Source organism: Chaetura pelagica, unplaced genomic scaffold (genome assembly GCF_000747805.2).
Source record: "Chaetura pelagica isolate M959 unplaced genomic scaffold, ChaPel_1.0 scaffold159, whole genome shotgun sequence".
NCBI classification, from domain to species: Eukaryota; Metazoa; Chordata; class Aves; order Apodiformes; family Apodidae; genus Chaetura; species Chaetura pelagica.
In genome coordinates this window covers 2,768,997-2,785,187 of record NW_009954555.1, presented here as the reverse complement: position 1 = coordinate 2,785,187, position 16,191 = coordinate 2,768,997, and the positions used below count along the sequence as shown (strand labels likewise).

At 48.3% G+C, this 16,191-nt stretch overlaps 1 protein-coding gene across 1 annotated transcript in view; it reads right to left on the bottom strand.

Annotated features, from left to right (window-relative positions):
* SAMD11 (sterile alpha motif domain containing 11) overlaps positions 1-16,191 on the bottom strand; it is a 111,610-nt gene that overhangs the window by 23,477 nt on the left and 71,942 nt on the right. The window contains exons 5-7 of the mRNA XM_010005254.1: positions 11,184-11,276; positions 4,406-4,570; positions 1,909-2,023 (exon numbers count right to left, since the gene is read on the bottom strand). Of these exons, the coding sequence (XP_010003556.1) occupies positions 1,909-2,023; positions 4,406-4,570; positions 11,184-11,276 (373 nt within the window). The remainder of the gene's footprint in view (positions 1-1,908; positions 2,024-4,405; positions 4,571-11,183; positions 11,277-16,191) is intronic.

The window sequence follows — 16,191 nt, the reverse complement described above, 5'->3', positions numbered from 1 at the left end:
CCCCCCCCAGAATGTCCCACCATCTCCAGCTGAGCTGCAGAGCAACCCAGACCTGTTTTCCTAAGCGTGATGACCCCAGATGGTCAGTCGCCCTGAGCCTGGGGGGTGCGGGGTCCCCCCCTCACCTGGGCAAGGGGTGACAGTGACAGGTCTGTACCTGCCTAGCACAGTTCTGCTGTAGGAAAGGAAAGGGCTGGGCCACGGAGAATGAGGTACAGAAAGGGGCCCCTTCCAGCCTCAGGCACAACACTTTTGGCTGCAGATCAGAAATAAATGCACCCCCCGTTAGACCTGCACTGCCACTGCAGAGCCCTCCACCTGTGGCACAGGCAGCCTGTGCCGTCCTGGGTCACACACGTGTATAGTCTATCCAGAGTAGGTGTCAGCACAGACAGCTGCCCCCTGACAGGGGCTGTTTCCAGGGTGCTACTCTCTCCCAGATAAGCATCAAGAGTCCCTTAGTTCCTGTACTTGCTTGAAAACACCCTATCCACAACCTGCTAATACCCCACAGCAAAACCTCTGCTGCCATTCACATGATACACAGGAAACACAGACACACAGATGCACACTTAGAGGAAACCTTCATATGTTCACTGTGCACTACTCTGCAAAAGGAAACCAAAACACAGCTGGGGAGAGGAGGAGAAGATCTATCTTCATGAACACACCCTGGTCAGGACCAACTCGAATACTGAGATTTCAAAGCAGCGTATTTGTCCTCTCCCCACCACTGGTTCATAAAGCTCAGTTAATGTATGTGTTGCATGACCCTGGTAACAATACACTTCCCATCTCCTTGCCTTCCTTTATGCCATCATGCCGTTTTCCTTTGGTTCTGGAAATCCCAGCTATCCATATTCCTATCAGCCCCAAGATGTGTCCAGCCCCATTCACCCATCATTTTATCAAGTATTTTGGTGATGCTCAGGGCTTGAAGCCCCATGGTGGGACTGCAAGCTGGGATGGAAATGCTTATACAGATGCCATTTTTGCTGGAAGTAAGGATAAATAATGGCACCTGAATGTTTCTACACACATTTATGCACACACAATTCCTGTCCCCATGCCCCCAACAGAGGGGACAAACATTAAAACGAAGCACAATTTTGAACTCCAAAAGTACGTAAGAAATAGCGAAACAACAAACCCCATCAGATCCCATAAAAAGCCTGAAAAATTCTCCGAGCCAGGGACTGTGCACCTCCAATGTTTATAAATTAATTATCTGAAAAACCCAGGTCACTCCTTATTGCCACAGTGCTTGTAATTTAGCAGTCTGGCATGCAGCCAATTCCAGGAGCTGCATTGATCCTGAATGACCGCAACAAACCCCCACATGCACACCCTCTCCTCTTTCTCTCCCCTCCTTCCCTCCCCTGTGCCCCTACCCCCTCACACAGCACCCATCTGTTATTTACAATCCTGCACTCTGACAGTTGGGAAATCAGATTGATTGACAGTGGGACGCTGGCGGATGGAGGTTCCAGGCACGCAGACAAGACTGAATTCAGAATGTGGGATGAATGCCACTGGGAGAATGGGGGTGGAGGACGGGGGGTTGAAAAGCAATTAAAAAAAAAAGATTTCTAAATTATTAACATTTTTTAAATTATTAATGTTATTGGTGCCTCCATGTGAGCACGCAGATAAACTGCGCTTTGTACTGGCACTAATAATTTATAGCCCAACCAGAGCCCTGTGGTGTGGAGACAATCCAAAAATACACCAAGTTTTGTCTTGTCAATGTTACACAAGAAAGTCTATCTGTGCAGACTCCTTTTCTCCCCCTGCCCACTCCAAAACCTCAGTGTGACCCCTCACCTAACAAATGCTGATGAGACAATTTAATCATAATCATAAAAAATAAGTCAGGCTTTTAATGTAATGAGCTACTTTGCTCATTACATCGGGGGAGAAGGGGGTGATACCAGCTGTTCTGCAGCACCCAGTGCCTGGGTGTACATGTTCCCTGTGTCCAGCAGCCACCCAGTGCCCAGGTTGAGGGCCCTGTCATGGCTGGCTGTCACAACACAGGCACACATGTTTTGTGCTCAGTACGTGCTCTGTTGTATTCAACACAGTCTACACAGACCTGCATGTCATGGTTGAATATTCAGCATCTGCAGGTGTTACCCTTTTGTGCATGGTTCACATTAGATATTGCTGGCTCATGTACTGTGTTCACTGCACCTACATGTGGAAGCTCCAGCTCTATGGGGTGTGGCTGTGCCCTGTACTTGTGATTCAAGCCTGTAGGAGCTCTGCATCTTTGTAAACATCTGGAACAGTGAACAGCACACATAGAAGCACATGCTGTGTTCACCATGGTGCACCTCAGCACAGGTTTATGCCATGCCTTTGCTGATAAGAAAATCCTTACTCCACAAAAGAATCGCCTTCTTGCCTCTAGAGAAGCCAATCAAATCAAACAGACTGGAAAAGAAGACAGCCTCTTCATTAACCTAACAAGGAGCCCTGGGGATTTACACTCTAGGCCAGAGATTCTCCTCCAGCTCTTGCTAGATGCTTCACTGATGCTGCCTGTGCTCCTTCCTCGTGTCCCCAGGCAGGTGGGTGTCAGCCCAGGGTGGGAAGCAGCACAGGGTGCAGCTGTTTGCACAGCCCCACTTTGCAATCACCCTTCAACCTTCTGCTTCCAAGCCTGGGACAGCTTCACCTCTTCCACCTCCCTGCCTTTGTCTGATCCAGACAGCTCAGCTACTTCCCTCACTCCTGCATCAGAGGCCTGGGGGACAATGCACAGCTTTACCCTGGACCAAGCTGAGCCAGTGCCAGCAGCTTTGCAGCCCGAGGGAAGAAGGTGAAGTGTCCCCGAGGGCTCAGGAGCCTTCAGCCCATGAAGGATGCTCCTGACTCCCACGCTCTGCCCAGCCGTTCTGCGGGCAGAACCTGTAACTGCCTGGTGCCCCCTTTAGGCACAGCGCGGGATGCTGCAGCCGAGTTGGTTTAGCCAGCTTCCTCACAGCCCCGGGAAAACCCACCAGCAACCCTCCAGTTCACGTGGGACCTCAGGACACCACGCCAGCCCCAGGACAAAGCAGCAGAATTGGACAACAGGAGGTTAATGAGGAAGCTGCTTCAGGACCAGGTTTGGGATTTTCCCGTCCTTGGACAGAAGGGTCCAAGCACCTTTTAAAGAGCAGAATGGCAGCATCTTCCCTGGAACGTAAATATCAGTGCAGAAATACTCCTGTGCTGCTAAAGCCTGGAAACAGCAAACAGGCAGGTACTGAGGCACAGGCTGCAATGCACACAACAGGCCCTAAATAAAGCAGGATCAGAGGGTCCCAGCTGTCCCCAGTGCTCAGGTCAACCTCAGAGAACCACACTTGGGAAGGTCTGGAGACAGTTTCTTAGTGCTGGAAGCTGTGACCTACAGGGTCCTTAGGGCAATGTTTTGAGAAAGCCCTCTACAAGTGAAGATATACTGGGTATGGAAGTTCTCTCCCTTTCAGTAACCCTTTCCCCTCCCACAGCAGATCTAGTTTCTGCCAGTGACAGTTTCTTAGTGCTGGAAGCTGTGACCTAAAGGGTCCTTAGGGCAATGTTTTTAGAAAGCCCTCTACAAGTGAAGATACACTGGGTATGGAAGTTCTCTCCCTTTCAGCAACCCTTTCCCCTCCCCACAGCAGATCTAGTTTCTGCCAGCGAAGGACCACACCAGTCCTTGGTGATGGACACAAAATTGCTTTCAATAGATGGTATCATGGATAAGCATATTCCACTGACTTCAGCACTTGCCTGCCAAGCTGCCTTCACTGCAACCTAGCTTCATCTGCATATTTTAATTGTCCATAAAATCATGAGACATCTAATTCTCATTAAGGTGCAAGGCCTCTACCACCAGTTTATGCTTTGTGTGTAGCAACTTTTGAACCTGCCACTATCAATGCCTACCTAAATCCTGCAGCATCATCTTGCCACTTCAGATCCCATCACTGTGTGTTAGGAGTATTGGGCACTGCCTGCACCTCACAAGCCCCCTGAATGATGCCAACACTCTCCTTGCTCCACACTTTGACCCAAGTAAGACTTACACCACAGATTCTGAATATTCAGATTGACAGAGACTCTTGAAACAACGCCAGAAAAGGACCCCCTTCACCTCCACTGCAAAATACACAGTAGGGATGTTGCACCTAATCTATTCCAGGATGCATAGCCCCCACAGACAGCTACAGAAGGCATTAGCATTTATAGAAGGATGAAGGTAAATGTCCTCAAAGAAAGGGTGGGAGGAACTGTCTGTAGCACCACCTGTATGATAAATATGCAACACTGCAGCTCATAAATCCTCCTCACACGCACACAAGGGGCTATCTTGCAAGGCTTACACCAAAGGGCAAAGCAAGTCCCTTCTCCCCTTTGCAAGTGCCCATACCTCCATGGCTGGGCACTGCCATGCTGTTGGCCAGCTGGTAGAGACGTTGCTGCTGCTGCTCTTCAAACGTGCCGTGTTCGTTCAGTGCTGACATCATGCGCCTGTAGTGCTCCTCTGGGGTCATCTGAGTCACCGAGTCCTCCAGCAGGGGCGTGTGGGAATTTTCTGAAGAGCAGAAAGATTTGGTCTTTGTTGTTGGTTTTTTTTTTCCAGAGAGAAATACAGTAGAAAATCACATAAGTACAGGGACAGTGCAAAAGCAAGAGAAAGGGGCTAAAGGGATATTATATCAGCACAATTTCCCACAACTCTGTGGTGTATCCACTGAACTCGATGTGCCAAGCTGCCAAATGCAGCTGGCCTTGTGCTCCCAGATGTACCATTATATGTAGACAAGACACACCTACAACTTGTTAAAGCTCCAAACATGGGCACACTTATATACAGGAACTTCTAGAGCTTCAACTGTCAAAGCACCCAAAAAACTCATGAACAACTTCCCCCCCCCTCCCCCAAAGCAACAAGCACTGCATTATGGTAACAGAAAATTACCAGCAAGATCTCTACCTCCTAGGTGGCAAAGAGGACAGGCAGGATGAAAGAGTTCACTGCATTCTCACCCTTTCATCTTAGGGGACATGCTTTCTTTTATTCAGTGCATACCTGATCAGACATGCAGCCCTTCCCCCCAGCTCCCTGAGCACCCACAAGGACACAGTGATGTGAGAGATGTTCAAGCACCCAGTGTAGGTGATGCTGACAAGCACACCACAGTGATGACAGTCAACCTGCCCAGCTCTTGGAAGCAAGGCACAAAAGCAGGTTGTTTCAGATCTCTATGTATGGCTAAGCACCCTGAGGCCACTAAAATTACATCCAACATGCCCACCTCTCCATCTTCCCAGAATGACTGCAGAGCCCAGGAGGGAGATGGTACTTTGAGGACTCTGCCTGCTCCCTGGGCAGCAGGGAACTCAGTCTGACAATCAGGGAGATAAAACAACAGAGGCTGTGTTTACTGTAAGCAGAACTCAGAGTAATTACAGTTCTCTGCCTTGGTGGTGGCTGCTCTAACATTATTTTATCTTGGATCTTCCCCACAGGCAAAACCTTTTCATTACTCAGAGAGGAACTCCCAGGAATAACCTAAACAGGCAGAAGGGCAGGGATGGGGTGGGAAGGGCTCCCCCCATACTGCAGTCACAAGACCACCCTGCTGCATTCAGTGAATGACAAGACCACCCTACTGGGTGCCCCAGATTCATGCTCCTTCATCCACCTCATTTCACAGAGTCCCTTGGGGATCATGGCAGGTGACTCTGCTGCCAGGCTGGCTCTGAATTCAAGGTGGTGGCTGTGAGCTCAGGCACCAGTATGAACATGCAGCCACTGGACACTTTGCTGGGAAAAGAGCTGTGGATCTCTCAGGTGAGAGAAAGGCCCCTAAGCTAGTTACCAGAAAAGATATCCCGTGGCAAATACAGTCCAAGGGACAAGGTACCTGTAAAAGGTGGCCTTGCCACAGTAGCTCAGGGACTGGTTCACTTCTGCCTCAGCCAGAATGAGAGGCTATTAGTGGCAAATGTTGTCTGCCACCAAACTCATTACACAACCAAGCACAGAGGGGCTGATTTTGGGGATGCAACCTTCACCTGTTGTAATGAAACCATCTCCTCCCCAAAACTTAGGAGAAGCTAATAATTATAACAGTAAAACAATACAACAACAACAATAATAATAATGATGATGATGTCTGAGCTGCACAGTATTTCAAGAAAACAGGGTTGCATCACTGGCTCCCCAGGCACTCTTCCTCTGCAAAAGGGAAATGACTTCAGTCCCCTCCAACTCAGGTCAGCCATCTAGCCCAGCAAGGATTCTCAATCACCATAGCAATTTGTGGCCATATCTGCAACCACTAATCTCTACCCCAGCGACATGTATCTGCAGTTCAGGAACCACAGGCTTCCTCTGCAAATCACAGGTTCTTGGCCTGCTTTGAGCTAGTAGGTATCAGGAGCTGGGTCCTCACCCCATACTGTCTACATCACACTTAAGACACCAGATCTGAAAGAAGGAGGCTGCACAAGAAGACAGCCATGCCATGCCTGCTCCCTCCCATTTCCCTTCTCTAGTATCCAAGCTTTCAAGACAAGGAGCAGTGGGATTGGAGGACAGAATTCCCTCCCAGGTCCTCTTCCCACCAGGCCAGATTCCCACATCCTCCTCTGCTCTCTTGCCAACTCCTGCCTCCTCCCCCAGGAACACAGAAGTGCACCAACTCTTTCTGGACCCTTTGGATGCTCTTACCCAAAGGCCTAAGGAGCAAAGCTGCAGTCACAGACCTAATGTAGAAAAACACCTATTTTTTTTTTCCCACAGCTGTGTCATTAGAGAAAAAAAAAGGGGGGGGGAGGGGATTTAATAACACTTAATTACCATAAACTCTATCCGATCAGCCACAGAGCAGATTTCAGGTGCAAGGAGGGGGAGAAGAAGTGGCAAGCAGAGGCTAAGAAGAAGGAGGAGTTCAGGGAAAGGCTGGATTTCCACACTTAAAACGTGGAAGATTTCACATGACTCAGCCAGTGATAATTCCAGCTCTGCTGAAGCTTTGCTGTCTGCTTTTGTCATTACCAGGGGTCATGCGGGAGACTGATCTCACCAAATCTCCTCCAGCCACCAGGTGTGAAATGGACCCTGGCTCAGTCATGGGGAAGGCCCAGCCAAGTCAGGCATCTGTTGGGTCTCCACATTCTCCAGCAAGCCTCCCTGTTCACCCATCCAAGAGAAGGCCCCTCTCCCACTCTCCACTAACACTACAGCATCCCAATGGTGGCAGCTGCAGGGAATTCAGGCTCTCAGAGGACGCAGGTTCTCAGCTCAGCCTGAAGGAGATGTCATTGCTGCACAACCTTTTCACCAAGCTTTTATAAAGCTTCCCAAGCAATCCCAGTCAAGACAGGAACACCCAGCCTGTCTCCTGTCTTGTGCTACCACAAACCCATGACAGGTCAAGCCTCTCTTTACTCAACCACAGGAAAAGCTCATGGACTCGGCTGCTGAAGCACCTCAGGCCAGGTTCTGAGCCAGTCTTGGTCAGTATCTTTAGGGTCTTTGCTCCCTGATTTGTCACCTGCCACAGCAGAGAGGGCCCATGCCCACTCCTCCCACCATACTCAGCAGAATGGGTTTGGGGGGCAGTGAAACTGTTAGCAAGAATGGGGCCAAACACCATTTCTTCATTTGGCCTAATTAGACAGCTGCCAAACTGATCAGCATATGGATATTCCCTCCCCCCAAAAAAGAACAAATTGACAGAAGCTGGATCTGCATTGCTCAGCTGTAGTCCAGCTCCTGTTCTGGTCTACTTCATTAACCAAAGATGCAATAAGATTTTGTTTTAAATTATCTACACTAGCAAAGAAAAGAGAATGGCAGAAGGAGCAGCACATGAGCTCATCAGCTCACCCCAGGGGGTGAGCACAACATTGTTCCCTACTTGAGTTTTCCAGCACTTAGTCCAGCCTAGTTTCAAATCTTCCCAAATGATGAGGCATCTACCAGACTTATTTTTCAGCGGTTCAAACAGGAACCAAAACACTCTTTACTGATTTTCTCTTTTTGCAATCGTTCAGTTTTATTTCATGTCTCAAGGTATCAGAGATCTCCAGACATGCTGTTGCTGCAGGAGTGAGGATTTTACTTGGGGAATTGTCTCCCAGGGAGAAAGCTTCCTCTGTGACCTGCCAGCAGCAGCCCTTGCTCCCAGCCTCTGATATGCTCACATTTCCATATTAGACGCGAGAACGTTCTGCTCCGTTTGACAGCGGCGCTGCCGCGGCCCTGCTGCCGCTGAGATAGGGCTCTCTTTTGATCTCTGGTGCACACACTGAGAGCACTGGGGAAGGGGGAAGGGAAGGTTACTGCTTCCCCGCTGGAAGGGCTTCCAGCCCTACAGGTGTTTTTTCACTCAGTCAGAGAGAAGGAGTGATTTACTTGGCTGCCTCTGTTCTCCTTGCCTTGTCAGGCGCGGCCGCGGCGGCACGAGATGTGCCGCGGGTACGGGGTCACTTCACCTCTTCAAAAGGTCGTTCCGGAGGCAATGCAGCTGTGCCCTGAGCAAGAGCTACATCCAGGGCCAGCGGGCAATGGAGAGGGGGACAGTCCCCACCACAGGAGAGTGCCAAAGGCAGAGGACCAGCACCCACACAAGACACACGCCAGGCTAGAGGAAAAGGAGGGGTGCATCCCCAGGGGACAGGGCAGACCTGGCTCCTGCCAGATGCAGCGTGGGGCTGCACGGGCTACACAGCTCCCACTGCTCCTTGTTTCCCTTCCCACTCCTAAATCACAAACTGCGCTCCCAGCATCTGCATCCCAGCATCTCTGGTCTCCAGCACAATTTCACACATTACAGCACTGCTCTACAGCAGCAGTTCCCAAATTCCAGGTAACTACCCACCAGGGTCTATCCTGTTTGAAACCAGCTCATCACATAATTCAGGACCTTCTGTTTCCAACCAGCTCCTTAATAGAGAGTTGGGAATACAGGGATCGTTTGCCTCCCCACCCTCCACGGTACCCATGCCACCAGAATGCCACCTGACTGCCAGCAGGACGGGAAGTCTCCTGGGAGCTCTCAGCTGCAAGGTGCTCTCACTGTTTGGAGCCTCAGACACAGAAACACTGGCTACAGCGCCCCCTCTGACCCTCTTCATAGCAGGGAGTGGGCAGATACAGGCCCCAAAAGCACAAAAGTCTCTGCCCTGGCTCAGCCCCTCTCTATCCTGATGGTTTCCAGCATCAGCACAGCCTAGGCTGAAACTGCCTGCCACAGTGTTGGAGAGAACACGGGCTCCTCAGTTATCTAATATAATAAAAAACAGGTAACAAGGGAGATTAGAAAAAGGTCCTGCTCAGAATTTCCATCCTGTCTCACACACTCTTTGAAAGGGCAGAACAGGCTTTCTGAGAAAAAACAGTGGGAGTAGAAAACAAAAGTTTGCTTTTATTCAGGGCTTCCTAGGAACCCCTCTCTTAATCATCTGGGGAATCCCCATTTAGAGATGTTCAGAATTAAGGAGCAAGATTCAGATCCTGAGTGCACACTGCAAAGCCCAGGGCTGCCTGCCTGCCTCACTGCACTCAACCCACTCCAGCAAACACAAATGGTGGGAAGGCCAGAGGAAAGAAAGGCAACAGGGGCATTGGACTCTACTGCTCCTATGGCAGAAACATCCATTTATGCAAGTTCAGCCACTTTATTAGGGAGAATCCAAATGCAATAGTTTGGACTCAGATGGTAGAAGTTTAGCCTATTCTCAGCCAGGCCACATAGGCTGCTGTTCCCTGGGTTCAGTTCCTAAGCACATGCTCTCTTGGAAATTACAGGGGATACAGGCTCAGCAGGAACAGCAGGTGTATCAAGTGTGGTACAGGAGTCTCACCCCCCTGTATAACCAGCATTTCAGGATCTACACAAGCATCCTGCTGGAACTTACCTACACATCTCCTAGAAATATTTCAAGGATAACAGGAGTAGGGCAGATGAAAAAAAAATCAAGGAAAACAGGTAAAGAGTATAAGTATAGGGGTTCCTCTTTACACTTTTCAGAAAAACCCAATAAAAAGCTAAGGCACTTTTACTTGCATCAAAGAGTTAACAGGCAGGAGAGGGCTAAAAAAAGATTCAGTATGTTCTTAGGTGGTGTTAGCAATACCACATTAAGTGAGCATCCAACATCCTCTCAGGGTATGCTGCCTTTCAGATCATAATTTGGGAACAAGAAGTCAAGAAGAGACAACATACGGGACCGTTATGTAAAATTAGGATGCAGTACAGGTTCCAACAATATATCTTTATATGGCATAAGGTATGTAGAAGGCTTCAGGATAAACTGCTGCAGAAAAGTCCCCTTGGAGATTCTCTGGATTGGTTATTGAGAATATACACTCTGAAGAGTCTCAGCTGCTGGACTCCAAACCCATGAAACAGGATCTAGCTTCAGACAGCTACTCTGCTTTTCTTTTCTAAATTTTTTTTTTACTGGTCAAAGAGTGCAGGTTAAGCACAGTGATCAAGATGGGTGTTACTGACAGCTAATTAGTTTGAACTTAACAACAAAGCCTTTAAGTGAACAGCCTGTAAAACCTCATTTACGCAACCTCCAGACAAACTCATTAACTGCAGGCTCCATTACCCACTCCACTCTGCCAGACGTAAAGAAAGTTTAAAAATCGTGTTTATAGGAAAGAACCGTAAGACGAATCAGGAGATTAAAAAATAATCCCTAGGAAGAGAGACCTTCTGCAGATTCCATCTCTATAGGAACAGTGCCATAAATGCGTAAGAAAGAATGAGGCAGCCCTATTCTCCCTGCTAGGCTTCTTTTTTTCCCTTTAAAGGAACAGATGCCAGCATGATAAGCATGTGCGTATCTTTTATATTAAACATGTAATCAAGACATTCTGCTTGAGAAGTAGAAACACCCCTAAAATGCACCTCAAATGCTGCAGCTTTCTTTTTTAATAATAAAGCAATTATTCTTATTAATATGCACCCCTTCCTTGCACTGCAAGCTTCCCTCCCATTAGATAAAGAAAGCACAGTGCCCTGGTAGCCTCCTTCAAGCACCCTCAGTGCCGGATACTTAGAGCTCCAACACCACAGCCTCTTGGAACCCTCCCTTCCCTCCCTCCTTAATTTCAATTAAGTTCCACTCTTAAGAAAGGAGAAGAAAGGGGAAGGGCATGGGGAACAAGAAGCAGCACTTACCCTTTGGGGACTCACTTCTGGCTTTCTTGCTCTCTAAAGGACACTCACTGCTGCTGTTGGGAGAACATACTCTTCTCTTGCCTAAAATTTCATCTAGAAGAGAGATGAGAAACCTGAGTATCAGATAAGGTTGTACTTTCCTCTTTGCAGAAGCAAACCAGGAAGACTTTGGTATTTTGCTTCTCTCTCTCTCTCACACACACAGACACATGCACACATATATTACAGGCAGAGGAAAAAAAAATGAAAGTAAGAAAAATAATCATCTTGAGAGCCTTGATCTGCTTTCCTAATCACGCAGTCCAAAAGCACATAATGACTATTCACACACTGATCAATGCAACGTTTTAAAGCTATAAATTCTGAATCCAGTTGATTTCCTTACTGAGTTTCATCATTTGTTCTGTTGCCTTTTGTCCCCCTGGTGTTTCCACTCCTTTCATGCCCTGATGCAAAGCAACTGGGGGAGAGAAAGGAGAGGAAAAAAACAACACACACACAAAAAAGGCACAACAGATCTCTGAATCTTCCTACCACAGTATCTCTCTCTCTCTGTCTCTCTCTCTCTCTCCCTCTCAATCTCTTCTCCCCTCCTCCCCCCCTCCTCCTTCAAAACCTCAAGGTCCTTAGCAATCTTCCCCCTCTAGATTGTACGGAAACACTCAAGCCTTTTGCATTACTGCAGCCCTACAAACCAACACAAAATATCTAATATACAATTACAGCGTCCCCGAACAGATTTAAAATCAATATCCTCCCATAATAATGCTGGGGAAACTGAAAGCATGATGTTGCATATGGGCAGGAAGGAAGAGACTGTTTGTCACTGCAAGCATCAAATTCTCATCTATCAAGGGCTTGTTAAAGATGCAGCATTTAAAAAAAATAATCTCACAAACAAGCACCATATTTGAGCAAGTATACACTGCATCTGCCTGTGAGTCTAGGAGCATGCAAAGCTTCTGCAATTTGCCCAAAATTGTGTTGGTTAAGAAAGGTTACAAACCCCCTTGGTGCTATATATAAAAACAACAAAATTACTTCTGTTTCAGGGGACATTTTAAGCCAAGCAACTGTCCCTCATACTCAGAATCACTCTGTGTGACTTTGAGTTCAGCTAAGCAAGCCTGGGCTCCTGCCTTGGCATTGTATTTATCAAGAGATCCAGATCTGTGGCTTGCTGAGAGTGACAGTGACTGTGTTGAGGGCAGAGCCTGCCAGGCAGTGCCTTTCTCCAAGGAGCAGTTCTGGAACTCTGCAAAATTACAAGCAGCATTTCAAGGTTTTGAAGAGCACAAGCTGCCCCCGATCTTACCTTGCCATGACCCTGTCACCCAGCCTGTTATCAAATCTGGCACTCAGAGACAACTGCAGAGGCTTGCAACCACACACAACCAAAAGCAAAGTGAATACAAGAAAACAGTGGGAACTGGAAAGCAGATGGGAAAGGATAGAGTCAGGCAGTGACAGCACTTCATTTTTTTCAGGACTTCACATTCCAGGTGTTGAGTCAGCCTTTCAATACAATTTTAATATTACCAATCCTCCTGCCTCAGTTTACCCTTCAGATAACTTCTCCAAAGCCACAGACAGTATCAGCTTGCCAAGCCAGCATTAAAGCTAGGAAGTACCTGGCCACACAGCACAACCAGAATCACGAGCTCCCTCCCCATGGAACTCTTCATTCGTCATGGTGCTTTCCCTGGAAATGTTAGTCTGATGCTGCAAACCCTCTGTGCTGGAGGCCAAGATCATGTATCTTCCTCAGAAGTGCTCTCATGCAGGGTTTGTGGCTTTCAAACAACAAAAGTCCCATTGCTCTGTTTGCCCCTCCCAGCCTGGACAGGAGGCAGAAAAACCCAGCCAGGCTTGCTCTTGTGTACTTCAGGCAGAAGAGGTTGCAAGGAAGAACTGGTGACAGAAGCACCAGTTACATGTGACAGCAGCTAGAATATGAGCAGTAAAGATTCCCTGATTTCACAACTCTGCCAAGGCACCTCATTACCCTCCTATCACTCCTTCTCTCTCGCTATTCCATTCCCACCCCCGTGCATCCATCTGCCAGCAGATTCGCTCTGACTGGCACCAGGCAAGTCCCAGCTCCCTCCCAGCTGGCTGCACTCGTGCAGGGAAGACCAAGATCCTGCAGGAACTCTGAAGCGGCACCAACTGCCTCAGACCCATGCCCCAGCACCCTCCAAAACACCCACTCCCCAGGCCACACAAGTGGGCTGGCAGCTGTGTGCACAGTCAGGTGTGCCAGCCTGCCACAGGCAGCGTGCCACAGGGAAGGGGCCCAGATGTCTTCCAGTCAGGAGCTGAACTCAGCCCTCCAGAGAGATCCCACGTTAGCGTATTAATCGCTAGGGTGATCGGCAGCATTTTCCTTCCAGCACCTCAGGTTTGCACTGCACCCAATCTTCAAATCCCACATACTTTGTGCTTGGGTTGCCCCCAGCAGTCTTTATGGCAGTCAGTCAGATCACAGAATGCAAATTTTCCTCCTTTCCCCCTCCTTTCATTTAAGGCAAAGTCCTGGGATGTGTCAAAGACTGCCTCTGCCTCCAGAAGTGTGGGGACAAAATTAACAAGATAGACAGTCAGCAAGGAAAAGGGAATCATTCTCATCAGTTGCCAGTACGGAGGCACAAAAATCTAACAACCCACCCCAAATGTACTGAGACAGTAGGAGAGCACAAGACAACACCCATCTTTCAAATTCCAGCCCAATGTTTTAAGAAGTCATGCCCCTCTCTCAGCTGCAAAGCACGTAAGAGACAGGTCACATTTTCATTAATAACTTGGTCAACTAACAGATTCTAGTGTACAAGCTAAATGGCAACATATTTGTGTAACAGCTTCCTCTCTACAACTTAAACCACATGAACAGCTTTGCCACACAACTTACACCTGGTAAACACTTGCCCTCCTCCAGGACCCTGTACTCTAAATTCATCTCGTTATGTCCACATGTCATCCACCCACCCATTCTCTGCACCCACACACAAAGAACCAGGACAGTGGATGAAGACACTGGGATGGGAACATACACAATCCATCCTCCCCGACTTTGCAGCAGCAAAACCAAGTATGTTTTGCAAAGGACTTGGCAGTGTAGCTTCTGGATGTCTTACCACCCTCACTGAGCATTTAGAGTACGCTGCTCCTCACTGCTCAGAAAGCCAAAAGAGCTGTTTGCTCAGCCCAGGTACCTGCAAAAGGCAACGTTCCTTAGAGGATGAGGAGGGCTTGCTTTTTTTTTTTTTCTTTCCCCCTTCCCACCCATCCTTGCTTTTGACCCCTCTATCCTGCCTTCTACAAAGCATTCCAGTTGAAAGGAAGCCAAATCAGAGCAGTTTCTTAATATTAAGCTGAAAGTGTAGAAAATGGGGGAAAAAAAACCACAAATGAAGCTGAAAATGTAGTAGACCTGTAATATTAGGAAGCTAAGCCAGGGGAAGCCCCAGGCATACTGATCACATACTGCAACACAGCCCTGACCACACACATATGCTCCAAAGGTCTCCCATGCAGGTCCACAGATGCTTCATGACATTCAAGGCTCCTGCTAGCCTGACAAGGCAGTACAGAAAGTGATCCAGAGAGATTTCTGGAAACAGAGGCAACTATTTTCCCAGCAAGATCTAGAAATCTAAGTGGATTTTATCCCCCTCTTTCATGGGAAGTCCAGCACTCACCTGCTGTACTACTACAGTAAAAGATGAATTGAGATGCGCCAGGAAAGTAGGTCAGCTGGAGGATGACAGCACTTCTGCCTCCATGCAGAAATATCAACCAATGGCTTTGCAATCATAAAGGGAAAGGAGGAGGGCATGACACCGTAGAACGAGCTTGTGGAGAAGCCAGGGCACTCTGGGTTTTATCTAATCACAGACCTCTCTCTGGACTTGAGACACACTGACTTGAGGCCATGTCACCTGGAAGGACCAGGGCTTTGCTCTCTTGCACTGCCTCTAATCCTCAGCCTCCCAACCCTCGGCAGAGCTGGGTGGCTTAACAGGCATGTTCACCAACACATCTAAGAATCCCAAGCCTCATTATCAGCTTTGAAGAGAGGACCTGGGACTCTAATTCAGCTGGGAAGATTAGAAAACCTATCTCTAGGTTTCCCCAAAGACTTTAGAGGGACTTTAGTCTTTACAAGGAAATCTGCAGCAGAGAAGATGCACCAAGGACACACACTGAATCAACAGCAGGGTGAGAACTGAGCTCATGTCTTACTGACTAAGCAGGGGGTTTCACCTGGAAAAGGCAAGTGAACAAATATGAGGTGGTCACCAAACTTTTGCCCTCCCAATGTTTTTAAGTAGGTGGGACACACAGTGAGTCCCAATTACAGTCAAGGAACAAGTTTTATTTGCACTGTGTTGCACTACAGCCACAATGGGAAGAGATCAAGACCCATCTCACGCTCCCAATCCATACCATTGGTTTTACTCTGAAAGCTTCTTGGACCCAGAATTTGTGAGTAAACAGAGAATTGAGCCAACTTACATGGGAAATCACCCAGGCTCTGATAGTCAACATTTAATGAGTCCTTTTTCTGCCTCCTTTCACATTATTTTAAGAGGAAGAAAACATCCTCCCTTGCTCTTAACTCCCCCATCAAACTTAAACCCTAGAGATGACAATTCCCACTGACCAGTCTGACATGCCTTGGCACTATCTCCATTTATTCAGCTCTCCCCTTTCCTTTGGCACAAACAGGCTACCACCAGAGGAGCTGCTCTGCTCAAACGACTCTGGTGCTCCAGCCCTGCTGCTCACACTGTTGCTGCGCCGAATGTGACAGGTTTGCAGGGACCCTGGAGACTTCCTTCCCCAGCCACGGGCTTGTGCCTTTGTCAGAAGCAGCACCAGCTTGCTGAGTCCCAGCAGGCCCAGAGCTGCTCTCAACAAAGGCTGGCGTTCGAGGGGCCACGCAGGAGGCTGCGCGCAGCAGCGTGGAATCTGGCCGCACATCGGCCCCATCCCTTGCCAGCAGGAA